Source organism: Leptonychotes weddellii, chromosome 3 (genome assembly GCF_054177405.1).
Source record: "Leptonychotes weddellii isolate Sample4059 chromosome 3, ASM5417740v2, whole genome shotgun sequence".
In the NCBI taxonomy this organism is placed as follows: domain Eukaryota; kingdom Metazoa; phylum Chordata; class Mammalia; order Carnivora; family Phocidae; genus Leptonychotes; species Leptonychotes weddellii.
In genome coordinates this window covers 7493086-7507708 of record NC_138371.1, presented here as the reverse complement: position 1 = coordinate 7507708, position 14623 = coordinate 7493086, and the positions used below count along the sequence as shown (strand labels likewise).

At 46.5% G+C, this 14623-nt stretch overlaps 1 protein-coding gene across 7 annotated transcripts in view; it reads left to right on the top strand.

The window, feature by feature from the left end:
• The window catches only part of ARMC9 (armadillo repeat containing 9), a 137082-nt gene that overhangs the window by 66797 nt on the left and 55662 nt on the right, over positions 1-14623 (top strand). For 6 of the 7 annotated variants that reach the window (XM_081813413.1, XM_081813414.1, XM_081813412.1 and 3 more), the window contains 3 exons: positions 91-165; positions 4214-4304; positions 10177-10232. In XM_081813413.1, coding sequence (XP_081669539.1) covers positions 91-165; positions 4214-4304; positions 10177-10232 — 222 coding nt within the window. Of the gene's footprint in view, positions 1-90; positions 166-4213; positions 4305-10176; positions 10233-10512; positions 13315-14623 lie in introns of those variants that run through there. The other variant, XM_081813415.1, reaches the window with a different exon arrangement.

Here is a 14623-nt window from a genome sequence, read left to right as displayed (position 1 = left end):
TAGCCAGATTATTCTTGAGTGGGGTGTTTGATCACGGAGTTGTACAGTGTTTGAGAACTTGCAAATGACCGTTTTTTTCTCCCCTTAAAGATACAGCCGTATGTGAATGGAGCTCTGTACAGCATCCTTTCTATTCCATCCATTCGTGAGGAAGCAAGAGCAATGGTAAGAAAATGGGCTGGAGCAGTTCGTAAGCTGCAGTCAGTGGCGCGGTTCGGAAGCTGTTAGAGCAGGGAGCTCCTAGACCGTGTTGGGCTCCGTGGCTTACACACAGTTTGCGAACTCCCTGAAATTATATGCCAGATACACATGTGCAGTTTTCTGGGGAGAGAGTCTGTAGCTTTTATCAGATTCTCAAGGGATCCATAACTCCTAAATCTTAAGAACTACAGTGTTAGAGGGGCTCCTGGGTGGCTCAGTCGGTTAAGCAACTGCCTTCAGCTCATGTCATGATCCTGGAGTCCCGGGATTGAGTCCTGCATCGGGCTCCCTGCTCTGACCCTTCCTCCTCTCGTGCTCTCTTTCTCTCTCTCAAAAAAAAAAAAAAAAAAAAAATTTTGTTTTTTTTTTTAGAAGGAAGAACTACAGTGTTAGAGGGGCACCGGGATGGCTCAGTCGGTTGAGCGTCTGACTCTTGATCAGCTCAGGTCCTGATCTCAGGGTCGTGAGCCCACATTGGGCTCCCTGCACTGGCTGTGGAGCCTGCTTAAGATTCTCTCTGTCCCTCTGCCCCTGCCTTGCTCATGCTCAATTTCTCTCTCTCTCTCTAACAAAAACTACAGTGTTAGAAAGTTCCCAGCAGGCTTATTTTTGGAAAGTTACATTTTTATAGACATTTTTAATGGTTCATTTTAATTTGGGGCTTTGGGTAAGCCTATGCATTTCATAGTAGGAGAGCAGGAAAATGGTAAAATGGAGAAAGTCCCGACTGAAATGCACCCCCAGGATTCCTGGAGGGCCTGGGGCAGCAGTGAAAACTGGCGCAGGCCATGGGGCGCCTGAGTGGCTCAGTTGTTAAGCGTCTGCCTTCGGCTCAGGTCATGATCCCGGGGTCCTGGGATCTAGCACCGCATCGGGCTCCGTCCTCCACGGGAAGCCTGCTTCTCCCTCTCCCACTCCCCCTGCTTGTGTTCCCTCTCTCACTGTGTCTCTCTCTATCAAATGAATAAAAAATCTTAAAAAAAAAAAAAAGAACTGGTGCAGGCCAGACACTCTTAACCTATGGGCGCTCTGACAGCAACCAGCGGGGCCAGAAGTCCAGCTAACGATGATGAAACTGTCAGGTAGCTACTTTGGTTGGTAAATAGTGAATTCAGTATTTAGTGTGTTTACATTAGTGTTTATATTGGAAGTATAAAACAAGCTTCAGGCGATTAGCATCTTTTAAGGTGACAAGTGTTTCTAGATCTAATCAGCAAAAGCACTGGAGTTTTGCCCTTTTCCCTGTAATGTGAAACCAGGTTAACAGTGGGCATATTAAATGCTATGATGAAGAGATTAAATATATTTCCACAGTCAAAACACAGGCCAAAACATGTTCTTCCACTTGATTCTGCTTCCTTAAAAGAATTGCTAAATCTCCTAATTAGTCATCTAAAATTACATCAACAGTTATGCCAGAGATAAAAAATTAAGAACCATTCTGTGTGGTCACAGTATAGTAATGCAACTTAACTGCCTATTGTTTTAAAAAAAAATAAAATCTGCTATCTCAATACGGAACAGGGAAAATAAACTTGATTAAATTCTGCCTTATGGTCATTCCAGTGACAGAAATTGTCAACCAAGGCCAAAACAAGGAAGCAGACATGTAGGCTGAAGAAAAAGAAAGAACAGAGATGATATGGATCAAGTAGCATGAAAAGCAGCATGGAGGAAGGACATCCAGGGTGAGGGGTGGAGAAGACAGGAGCGAACGGCGGTAAAGGGACAGGGACCAGGTGGGGAGGAGAGACTTGAAATTGTAGGTTGTGAGGGTGTGACTCTTAGAGATCATCCAGGCCACAGAGAAAAAATGTGGAGGAAAGGGACAGTGCCTCAGACCTGGGGGACGATACCCAGAGGTCTCACACTTATGTAACTGGAGTCCCAGGAGAGGAGAATATGATATTATAAGAACTCTGTTTTTGCAACTATGTGTGTGCTGGTGGAAAATGACGAAGAATACCTAAAAATTATATCAGTACCAAATGCTATTATGGCAGTCTCAAAATAATACCCACCAAAGTGGAGAAAATGGTAAAAGAGTACAGTGAGCCCCATTTGAACTTGGAAGAGACTGCCAAGGTCTGGGGCGGGAGAGCAGTTCAGATCAATAGGGATGCCCTCATGCCTACTCCAAAGCCTCCTGCGTCCAGGGCTGAAGCAGTTGTCAGCCACGAAGCTCTTCTGTGGGATTTAAACCCCAGCCAAACATTCTGCCCTGAGCTGGAGCAGACTGCTGCCCTCTTGGCAGCCTCTTCCTTGATCCAGTGACTATCCAGAGTTGTTCTTCCCTTCCAGACCACTCCTTCACGTTCTCCTCTGTGTGCTTACCTATCTCTGCCTACCAGTTAAATGTTACTGTTCTCAAAGATGCTGTCCTAAGCCTCTCACTCTTCTGTCACCTGCAACCTTGTTTATTCCCTTGGCCTCAGCTACCAGATCTCTCTTCTGAGCCACAAAACCCTTCCAAACAGCAAGCACAGTCTTAACCATTTATTGAGCATCTATTGTGTGCCAGCGGTTGGACTAGATGCTATTTTTTTACGTATGATTTATGAACAGTGAAATGCATAGGCCTTATATACGTAGTTCCGCGCATTTGACAAACATACGTCTATATAACCAATACCCATTCTTCATCTTCTAAAAATTTCATGTTAACTAGAGTTGCCATCTTTATTTTATAGTTGAGGACACAGGCTGAGAGGAACTAAGCAATTTGACCAAGGTCACACAGTTAATTCATGAGGGAGCTCAGATACAATCCAGTCTTAACCTTCTAGAAGGTAATGCTCTGCTCTAGGTGATGGGAATTCACCGTGTTCAAAACTGCACACTTGGCACTTCTTTGATTCAGTTAGAGCTATTGATTCCAAACAGGCCTGCCTTTAAAGAGGGAAATGTTGGCTCATTTCACTGAGAAGTCCAGGCATAAACTCCAGGCAGAGCTTGATCAGAGTTCACTGTTAGTAGATCCATTTCTCTCTGCTTCCTCTGTTTTGGGTTCATGATGAGAAACACTTTCCCCTTGCAGTGGCAAGAAGCCTCCCCAGCTCCAGCCACAAATCCTCATTCGCATCCCTCAAGGAAAGAGGAGGGAGGGGAGACAGACACCTGTGCTCGAGTCCGTGTCTTAACCTCTACGTTTCCCTACAATTCTGTTAGTCAATATTGAAAAGTCTGATGTCAGCGTTTTATGATAAAGTAAATAATGTACGGTGTGGTGACTTTGTAATTATTTTGATAGAAAAAGAATGATAGCTGTTTAAAAAGAGGTGCTGCTTGTTCATTTACTTCTCTACACATACGGTTTTACTCTTCATTTTGTGCCTAAAATCCAGAAGGAAGAGTATAAAGAAATCACAAGAAAGAAACCACCTCCCAAAACAACATACTGCCCAAACTAAAGGGAGTACTTACTTACCCAGTAAAATTTTACAGTTTTTTTTTTCACTTATTATCAGAGTATAGTTGACATACAGTGCTATCTTAGTTTCAGGTGTACAATATAGTGATTCAACAATTCTCTATGTTACCCAGGGCTCATCAAGAGAAGTGCAGTCACCATCTGTCACCATACAACATTATTACAGCATTATTGACTATATTCCTGATGCTGTACTTTTTTTTTTTTTTTAATCTCCATGACTCCTTACTTATTCTCTAACTGGAAGTTTGTACCTCCTAATCCCCTTCACCTACTTCACCCCTCCCTCCACCCACCTCCTTCTGGCAACCCCCAGTTCTCTGTACAATAGGTTTTCTTGTTGGCTAAATGTTTTATAATTTGGTCGGATAGTCAACCAAGACGAAAATAATGCCACTGTGAATTGTAAAAAGAACAAAAATAATGCTTAGTACTAGCAGAGGAATTTTTATTGTGTATATCCCTCCCCTCCAAATAAAGGGTTTTTTTTTGATTAGGTGAAACTATTCCATTGAAAACTAGTTTCACCCCATTAAAAAAAAGCCCTGAAATATTAACTCTTACTCTCTCCAATGCCCCTAGGGAATGGAGGACATCCTTCGCTGCTTCATCAAAGAAGGCAATGCTGAAATGGTCCGCCAGATCGAATTCATCATCAAGCAGCTTAATTCAGGTCCGTTCAATGCAAGAATCTGTGATCTTTTGCATCTTTCACATGGGCTAGAAGAATGTGTGAGCTTTCTTAGAAGGCTTGTCGTGTCTTGGAATTCATTCAAGAGGCTTTAAGGGAGGTTGGGGAGACCCAAGCAAACCCACCAACAAAAGTTTGACCAGGTAGTCAAAGCCAATCTGTCCCAAGACCAGCATCTCTCATCACACTTCAGGCTTATAGTCAACAAAAAGAATTCAAAAGCAATCACAAACACCCTGCGTGTAGGGTACATTCTCTTTATGCGGGCTTCCCCCTCCTAATTCTTCCCCCACCTCATAAGGCTTCCCTGGGGTCCCAGTAAGGAAAACAAATGCCAGTCTCCCCAGCACTGCTACAGAAAACATCATTCTCCCGCATGCATTCATTCTTTCAAGAAAAATTTATATTGCCTACTGGCTCCATGGGAGGATATGATCCTCTTTCTCTCTGGCTTTCTCCATTACCGTGACAATCTACATCCCATAATGAGCAGGAAAGGAAGGTGCAGGAAGCCTTGGATGGAACCAGGATGGAGAGGAAACTCTAGCTCTTTCTGTGGACCCCTGACACCTTGCTCCTGACTCATACACCTGTCAGAGGCACCTGGCCCTGCCTGCCTCCGGGGCCTAGTTTGTCATGTATGTCTTTCTACATGCCCTTCCCATCACAGAAAGTCCATGTGACAGATCCTGCCCCGCACATGAGCGAAGGTAAAAAATGAATCTCCTGATCGCTACTTCCAAGTCAGCAGCTTGAGCAAGGTAGCTGCCAGAAGCCATTCACTGGAAGAAGCCCATAGGTGGCTCTTTAGCTCATGGTTCACAGCCTGGGCTGCACGTGGCAGTCACCTGAGGAGATTTTTAAGTCCCCAAGGCAGCATCCCATGCTGGTGAAATCAGAATCTCCGGGGGAACCCCAGGTGTGAATAGTGTTTAAAGCTCCTGGGTGATCCCCATGGGCAGCCAAGATGGCGTATCCCTGCCTCTGACGTGCACCCAAAAGGAGAGGCAGAAAGAGGATGTTAGAGGCTCCTGATCAACAGGAAGCAGCTGGGAGAGCAGCCAGTGAGGTGTGAGACCTCAGCTGTCTTCAGGCTAGGGCCCATTTCCATGTGAACATCCTCCCCCGTGGTTCCTACAGAGCAAATATGATTCATCCCAAATTCAGGTGAGCAAGGAATAGAATTTGATTTTCTGCAACAGCTTCATTTCTTTTTTTTTTTTTTTTTTAAGTTTTATTTAATTTGAGAGAGCTCGCATGTACACGAATAGAGGGAGGGGCAGAAGGAGAGGGAGAGAGAGAATCCTCAAGCAGACTCCCCGCTGGGCGCAGAGCCTGACACAGGGCCCGAGATCACGACCTGAGCCAAAATCAAGAGTCAGACATTTAACCGACTGAGCCACCCAGGTCCCCTGCAACAGCTTCATTTCTTTCTTTCTTTTTTTTTTTTTTAAGATTTTGTTTATTTGAGAGCATGCGCAAGAGAGAGCACGAGCAGAGAGGAGGGGTGGAGGGAGGGTGAGAAGCAGACTCCCCGCTGAGCCAGATCCTGGGATCATGACCTGAGCCAAAGGCAGACGTTTTGTTTTTTTTTTTAAGATTTTATTTATTTATTTGACAGGGACACAGCGAGAGAGGGAACACGAGCAGGGGGAGTGGGAGAGGGAGAAGCAGGCTTCCCGCTGAGCATGACCTGAGCCAAAGGTAGACGTTTTGTTTTTTTTTTAAAGATTTTATTTATTTATTTGACAGAGAGAGAGACAACGAGAGCAGGAACACAAGCAGGGGGAGTGGGAGAGGGAGAAGCAGGCTTCCCGCCGAGCAGGGAGCCCGATGCGGGGCTCGATCCCAGGACCCTGGGATCATGACCTGAGCCAAAGGCAGACACTTAACGACTGAGCCACCCAGGCGCCCCTGCAACAGCTTCATTTCTGACTTCAAGCCCCAATTCTGCTGGGCAGGCATATTTACAAAATAACGCTAAATAAAACCTTAACTTCAGTCAGGGCTGAGCTTGCTCCCTAACCTTCTTTGGGTAGGCAACAGTTCAGAAAGAGAGGGAAGGCCAGGAACATTGGTCCCTTTCTGCTCCATGCTCATCAGCCATGCTGACACCTCCGTCCCAGGCCAGGGGTCCTGTGCAGCCTCAAGGTCACATCTAGCCGCGAATCTTCTTCAAGCGTGACTCTGTGTTTCAGTCTATTGAGACATAGCCACCTCCATTTCTTTGTCAGTCTTCCCTCCTTCCTGGCTGCCAAGGCACAGGGGGAGGTCCGCCTTGCTCCCTGGCCAAAACCATCTCTTTCTCTTACGTAAATCTGGCCCTCAAGCCAGCGTGCTGACAAATGTGAAGAGGGAGGGTCAGTTGACATTTCCATGAGAGATGTGCTTTGCCAAGAAGTTATCGTGGGCAGAGCTCACACTTTATGTCCAGGAAAGGCCTGAGATACACTTGCCTTTCTCGGTAAGTTCCAGTTTAAAGAAAGAATGTCAAGCACTTAAGTTATTCTGTATCCATGGGACAGTGGCAGGTCCCCAGAGACTATTACCTAGGAGTCTGCTACTTTGAACCAAAATTAGAAAGTCACTGAACATTTGGATGGAGGACCAGACATACACAAATACCTTAGGATATGTGTCATGAGCATGGAGTCAGGATGGATGAATGTACCAGCATGGTGATGAAAGCCAGAGAGGGCAGAGCTGGAGTTCCCACCCAGTCCAGGCCTCGTCCTCAAGTGGACAGTAACGGGAAAGTATGAATTAGTAGCAGTTTTCTAGTTTAAGATACGTGAAATGGCATTGCCACAATCCTTATTTTTTTACTTTCTTGTTTCACTTTAGTATATATTTAAGACATGTAAACGGGTTTTCATACATTCAAGCCCGTCTCCATTCTCTAGCACCACTTATCTTAGAAAGTTTTAAGGTTTCCAAATACAAAAATTCTAGCTACTTTAGGAACCTCTCCCCACAGGCAGGGAAGGACTGCTCTGGCGAAGCTCACGGGAAAGCTGGTGACCTGGCAAGCAGAGGTGACCGCCAACAGCAACAGCAGGGAGGTTCGTCCGTCATACCAGCCCTCAGCGAGGGGGACTGCAGAGAGGACAGGAGCAGGACAGAGCCAGCCTCACCGGCTGGGCCCTCAGGAAAGCAAGGAGACCGGCAGCTCCAGCACCACACGCTGGTAGTTACCGGAGTGAGGGCAGCAGGTTATGCCAGGGCCCAGCGAACAGAACAGCGTGGGAAACCGGGCTGATGCCCCCGTCATGCCCCAGAGGAAGAGCTGAGGTTTATAAGGTACTTTAGTTCTCAGGACTGGATTGTTCTGGGAAGAGAAGGCCTCTGAGCCAAGAGGCTCAGGGGAGTGAGTATGGCTGGACCAGCCGTGACCTCACAAAATGTCAAAGATTTCTTTTTTAAAAAGTGGCAGAGGGCATTTCCGTTATTTGAAAAAGAAATGTTTACAATTGATGAATATAGCAGCGACTCCATTTTGAAAGCCACTTGCTTGATGGGCATTTACTGCAGGTGGAACGGAGTCATGCTCCTCGTGCGCTGGGAGGGAGTAGAAGTTAGGTAATGCAGCATCAGCTCAGATGCAGAATGACATAATTTCCCCCTGTCTGCAAAGTAGTTTTCTTGACAATGGTGGGGCCATGATGGGCATGGAGGCGTGCAAGCCCCTCTGAGGTGAGGACAGAAGTCCGTGTCCTGCTGTCCTTGGTCCAGCCAAGTCTGTGGAGTCCTTCCCTTCGAAATGAGGCTCATGTCGAGGACGATGGGTGTCCTGGGGTTTCTACATATTCCCTTCCGTGAAATGGTTTGGGGGTTAAGTTTGGGTCAGTCTGCCACCTTTCTACGTGTGCTGAGCAGTCTCTTCAAGAATTGCCTTTCGGGCACCTGGGTGGCTCAGTTGGTTAGGCGACTGCCTTCGGCTCAGGTCATGATCCTGGAGTCCTGGGATCAAGTCCCGCATCGGGCTCCCTGCTCGGCGGGGAGTCTGCTTCTCCCTCTGACCCTCCTCCCTCTCATGCTCTCTGTCTCTCATTCTCTCTCTCTCAAATAAATAAATAAAATCTTTAAAATAAAAAAAAAAAAGAATTGCCTTTCAAGGGGCACCTGGGTGGCTCAGTCGTTAAGCATCTGCCTTCAGCTCAGGTCATGATCCCAGGGTTCTGGGATCGAGCCCCACATCGGGCTCCCTGCTCCACGGGAAGCCTGCTTCTCCCTCTCCCACTCCCCCTGCTTGTGTTCCCTCTCTCGCGGTGTCTCTCTCTGCCAAATAAATAAATAAAATCTTAAAAAAAAAAAAGAATTGCCTTTCACTCTTTCTTTCCTCCTACTTCCTATTTGACTTCCCATCCTCTTCTCTCAGGCTTTCGTTACTTTCATGTCTTCTGTTTAAGAAATGAGTGATCATAAGGAAGATACATAAGGAATAAAGGGATGAGTAAGCCCTGTGCTTTGTTCCCCAGGCACTCACCATTCCCAGATAGTGCATAGCCATTCATACATTAGGAGGCACTGGTCAACCAAAAGTGGCAAGCACTATCAGAGTACTGTCTACTACAGTGCTGTCTCGTACTACCGTCTACCACAGTGCTGTCTAGTACTACTATCTACTATAGTACTAATACTGCTGTCTACCACAGTGCTGTCTAGTACTACTGTCTACTACAATACTAATACTGCTGTCTACTACAGTACTGTCTAGTACTAGTATCTGCTACCGTGCCGTCTAGTACTATACTATAGTACTATCTAGTACTACTATCTACTCCCATGCCGTCTAGTACTATACTACAGTACTGTCTAGTACTACTGTCTACTACAGTACCATCTAGTACTATACTGTAGTACTGTCTAGTACTACTATCTACTCCCGTGCCGTCTAGTACTATACTACAGTACTGTCTAGTACTACTGTCTACTACAGTACCATCTAGTACTATACTATAGGACTGTCTGGTACTACTATCTACCACAGTACTATTTCTACTATCTATTACCGTGCTGTCTAGTACTATACTATAGTACTATAGTACTATGCTAGTACAGTGCTGTCTAGAGAAAATGCTGAGTGTGTTCAGCAGAGCAAGAGAGATGACTACTCAGTGAGGGATCAGGGAAGTCTTCGTGGAGGAGAAAGTAACCGAACGTCTGTGTAATACCTGACGTGTACCTGACCCTGGGCCAGGTGGTGTAGTTCTGGCGTGTTATAAAATCCCCCAATCACCCTAGGAAGTAGGTGGTCTGATACCCATTTCACGGATGAAGAAACAGAGGCTCATTCTCTGATTCCAGTGTGCTGTTATCCCCTTTGTAAACTCCTTTACAATCTAGCAATGAACCACGAGAGCCTTCGGGCACCCTGCTGCCATGGCCACTACTCCAGCCTCTGTGGAAAAATCATGGGATTTAGAAATAGACTCGAGTCGAATGTGGGAATGAGACCATAAACAAGCCCCTTATCCTCTCTATGCCTGTGTTTGCTCTTTGCTATAGAATGGGAATGAGAGTCAACAAAATCTTTGTAAGGAGTAAATAACACGTGCGACGGTGCCCAGCACGGTGCCTAGTGATACTCGTTCACTTCCTTTCCTCTAAATTCCTCTCAAATTATATGCTGGCTTTCAACTTTTCTCCTGCCACTACCAGTGCGTTCTGGTACAAACAGGGAGAGAGATTTAAGTTGTGTAGGATGATCTGAGTCTGTGGCTGCGTGGGCACCAGAAACCCAATTGTTCTGGTGCCACCTCATTCTTGTCTCTGCAGCAGCTGAAGGGTTCTGTTGGCCAAGGCTCCCCACCGTGTTCACAGTTATTCATTCGTTTATTTTTTCGTTATTTAGAAGAGCTGCTGGATGGTGTTCTTGAATCTGATGATGATGAAGATGAAGATGATGAAGTAAGTTGGAGGCTCTTGACACCACATAAAAAACTTGGGCCAAACTATTTAGTCTCTTCCTTGCCTTGAAGAGTTAGTCCAGAAATGGGAGATTTCGATCCCTGCTGCCTTATTTCTGACAGTTCTGGGGGTTGGTTAGAGCTCAGCTGGGTGGGTGTCTGCTGGTCTCATGTGGGATGTCGTGTGGCTGCTTTCCGTGTCCAAGCTAGCCTCGCGTCCTCCACGGCCTCTTCACGTGGCCTCTAATCACTCAGCGGTCTCGCCCGCACTTCCTTCCCAGTTGGCGGCAAAACTTCCAACCCTCTCCAGGCTCAACGGCGTCAGAGCATCACTCCTGCTGGGTTCTGCTCAGGACATGTCACTGGGGGGCGGCAGTCAGACTCCACCAACAGGAGGGTTCGAGGTGGGAGCACTTGCGGGTGGCCACACCTTCGGTGGGCTTGCTGCAGCCAGCACACAGATTCCATACTCCACAGCACTTGGGTTTCACGGGAAGTTAAAAGACAACGGTTCTTCCACATGAATCTTTTGCTTTGAAGGGGCATGAGCCTCCCCTGGTCTTCCTCGTGGTTGGGAACGTTGGGCACAGAGGCTCACTGTGAGAATCTCTCGGGTGAGAGGCTTGGCTCATTTGACTCCTTTAATTGCATTTGTTTTCATGTGGGTTTCCTCAGCTGTGAAAAATCTGCTTACCTGGTGTTTTAAAGCCTGAAGGTTCAGAACTAATGTGAGTGAGTCTCATGAAATGGTATAGAGAATGGTGACTCGTGCACTATAAATGGATCTGTCAGACAGGCTTTTTCCTTGTTTTTCCTTCAGACCTAGAGAAAACATACACATTACCCTCTCCAGTTCTCTGTAGTAATAATTGGTTTGCATTCCTTCTCTGTTGTGGGGAGCAGTTACTCCTGAAGTGAATGTGGGGGACATGTTTCTCCTTGGAGCTGTGGTCTGTGTGTTTGAAAGGTATGTAAAAGTCAGATTTCGTCCATCCGTGGCAGTTGGGGAGCTAGTTCGTTTATGAGCCCTCCACCGAAGCAGACAGCCGCGCTGAGGTCCACCAGTGACTGTCCCTCCCACAGGCAGCCTCCCGCCTGCCACTTGCTCCCTGAGCTGTAGGTGGCACCAGCGGGTGCTCTCACCTTTGTCCGACAAGTGCGGCTCTGGACCTCGGCTGGGGATCCTGGCCAGCACCTTCTCCGGGGGTGGGCCCAGAGGGGAGGAGACCAGCCTCAGGTCACACAAAGTCGATGGCAGCAAAATCTGGTAATCTGGTTTAGAACAGGGATCGGCAGGCTTTTTCCGTAAAGAGGAAAGTAGTCAATATTTTAGGCTTCGTGGGCTCCTCAGGTCTCTGTTTCAGCCGCTCAGGCCCGCCACTGTAATGCACAGTACCTGTCAGCAAGACATAAATGGACAACTGTGGCTGTGTTCCCATAAAATTGTGTTTATGGACGCTAAAATTTGAATTCTGGTTGATTTTTATGTGTACTAAACATTTTTTTTCAAATGTTTAAAGATGTAAAACTCCTTCTCAGCTTGCTGGCCTTTCCCAAGCAGGCGTCAAGGAGGGCCTGTGATGTACTGAGCGCTGGGTGTTGTATGCATGCAACTGATGAACCAATCACTGACCTCTACTCTGAAACTAATAATGCACTGTATGTTAATTAATTGAATTTAAGTAAAATAAAATTAGAAAAAAACCCAAAAGCGTCTTGGCCTGTGGGCCATTGTTTGCCAGCTCCCTGACTCAGTCTTCTCAGGACTGTGATGCAACACCTGCTTTGTGCCTGGCCCTTCGGTCCTGTTCTAAATTAATTACATTTTGAGTTAATGTCTTAATTATTGAATTCCAGTGAGTTTTTGTCATTCTGTCCAAGAGTTCCCCTCAAGATCTCTTTTTCCTCCTCTTGTGTTACCTCTTTGGGGGTTTTTTTGTTTGCTTTGGATGTTTTGTTTTGTTTTGTTGCTGTTAACCCCTTTGAATGGCAAGGGAAAATTCATTTGATTCAACTGTTCTGTTAATGATGGGAATTCAACTTTTGGAGATATCCCTATGGAAGCAATTACAGTCTACTAAAAATGAAGGAATAGAGAGATCTTTTATTTATTTATTTATTTTAAGATTTTATTTTTAAGTAATCTCTACACCCAGCGTGGGGCTCGAACTCACAACACTGAGATCAGGAGTCGCATGTTCCATCGACTGAGCCCACCAGGCACCCATATAGAGATCTTTTAATTTTCTGGGCTTTTGGCTATCCTGTGCAGATTATTATTTTAAGAGGGTGGTGTTTGAAAATATTTGTTGTGATAACGAGAATTTTCAGAAGATTCCTAGGAGGGGTGTAGTTGGGAAACTGTAAGGAAAGGATCAGGTGTTTGAGGCCAGAACATGACGTTTTGTGCTGAACTCCAGTCAGCAGGTCCTGGACTTCCCCTCCCTTGTGACCCTGACGGCCAACCGCAGAGCATGAGCACAAGCGCCCCGGGGAAGGCTGGGCTGTCTGTGTTTTACTCACCCTTCATTGAGGGTCGGTGTGACTTTCTAAATTGGAAAGAGAAAGGAAAGTGAAAGATGCCCAGACTTAGACTAAAGGAAACTTCCAGAGATCATTTGAGCAAGTCACACTGTCGTTGGAATGTGGCTGCCGCCTCCCAAGCAAAATTATTTTCAAGGCCTCTGATCATATGTCATTTTGCTTAGCAATGTAAAATGTTTTTAATTTAATATTTAAACCCAAAACACAGATAACGGAGCCAGTGTTCTCAGGGAGCTACTCAGTGCTTCTCAAGATAAAATGGCTCTATCGGGGTGTGGCCAGAAGCCACGGGGATTATGCTCGTTTTGCCTTCCATTGAGTTAACATTTGTGCACTTCTGATTGCGGCCATGGGTCCTGCTCCCCTGGAAGCTCAAGAGAACCCCTAGATGCAGAATCCAGTTTTTCTCTCTAATTTCTAAAAATGTAATAACTTGTCCTGATGTGCTATCACTTAGTGATGTCTGATATGCGTACATTTATATGTGAAAATAAAAAATTGTAGAGTTAGAAATGTTTTTTTCGACTTCAAGACTGTCTGGGGTATGGGGCGCCTGGGTGGCTCAGTCGTTAAGCGTCTGCCTTCGGCTCAGGTCATGATCCCAGGGTCCTGGGATCGAGCCCCACATCGGGCTCTGTGCTCTGCAGGAAGCCTGCTTCTCCCTCTCCCACTCCCCCTGCTTGTGTTCCCTCTCTCGCTGTGTCTCTCTGTCAAATAAATAAATAAAATCTTTAAAAAAAAAAAAAAAGACTGTCTGGGGCATAATGTCATATGGGAAAAGGAAATCGCAAAGGGATAGGAACACTACAATTTCAGGAAAAAAACATAAATACACATTCTGATGAATGATGTATGTGCCTTTGTATAGGTGTAACAAAAAGGCATGGAAAGTTACGTGCCCTCTTTGTGGACACTGGAAACTACCTGGGGGGGTAGGTAGGACGAGGAAATGGGGGGGGCGGTGGCGAGGCCTTGGTCAGCCAGAGAGAGTCGCAGAGTCCGTGTAAATGAGAAGTGAGAGGGCGTGGATTTAGTGGACGGAGGGCGAGTGCTGAGCCCTTCTGAAGACTAATGGGGCGAAAGCCAAACTGAGGAGTTGGGGAGCAGGTGGGAAGTGGGAGAACGGAGCCAGTAAGTGTATGCGGCGCTTCCCACAAATCTGGCTGTGAGCAGGACAGAAAGTGGGATAGAGGCTAAGCAGGGCAGTTTTGTTCTGCTCCGTTCTAATTTGGGAGAGACCTAAGTATGTTAAAATGCTGCTGGGAAGGATCCAGCTGAGAGGGAGAAAGAGTCCAGAGGAGAGAGAAAGGACGGCATCAGAAGGGCAGATGTTGTCATTATTTTCACAATTGCTTCTTATGCTCTCATGGCCCACAAGCCCCCAGGCCCATTTAAACCTCCAGAGAAAGAGAACCATCCTTAGTAAAGCTTGGGCCATACAGACACTGCCACAGGCAGGCGACCGCTACAGTGGAAGGGTTTGAACGCGTCTCCCCCGGTGCTTTAAAGAAATGTATCATCTAATACAATTTTTTTTTTAAGATTTTATTTTATTTATTTGACAGAGACACAGCGAGAGAGGGGACACAAGCAGGGGGAGTGGGAGAGGGAGAAGCAGGCTTCCCGCGGAGCAGGGAGCCCGATGCGGGGCTCGATCCCAGGACCCTGGGATCACGACCTGAGCCGAAGGCAGACGCTTAACGACTGAGCCACCCAGGCGCCCCCCAATTTATTTTTGTATTAAGCATATGTCATATGTCCCCAAAGAGCTGCCGGTAGATCACAGGGCTCAGGAATCCCGAGGCCTGTGTCTCTACCACAAATGGCTCGTTTCCTTGTGACAGTTTA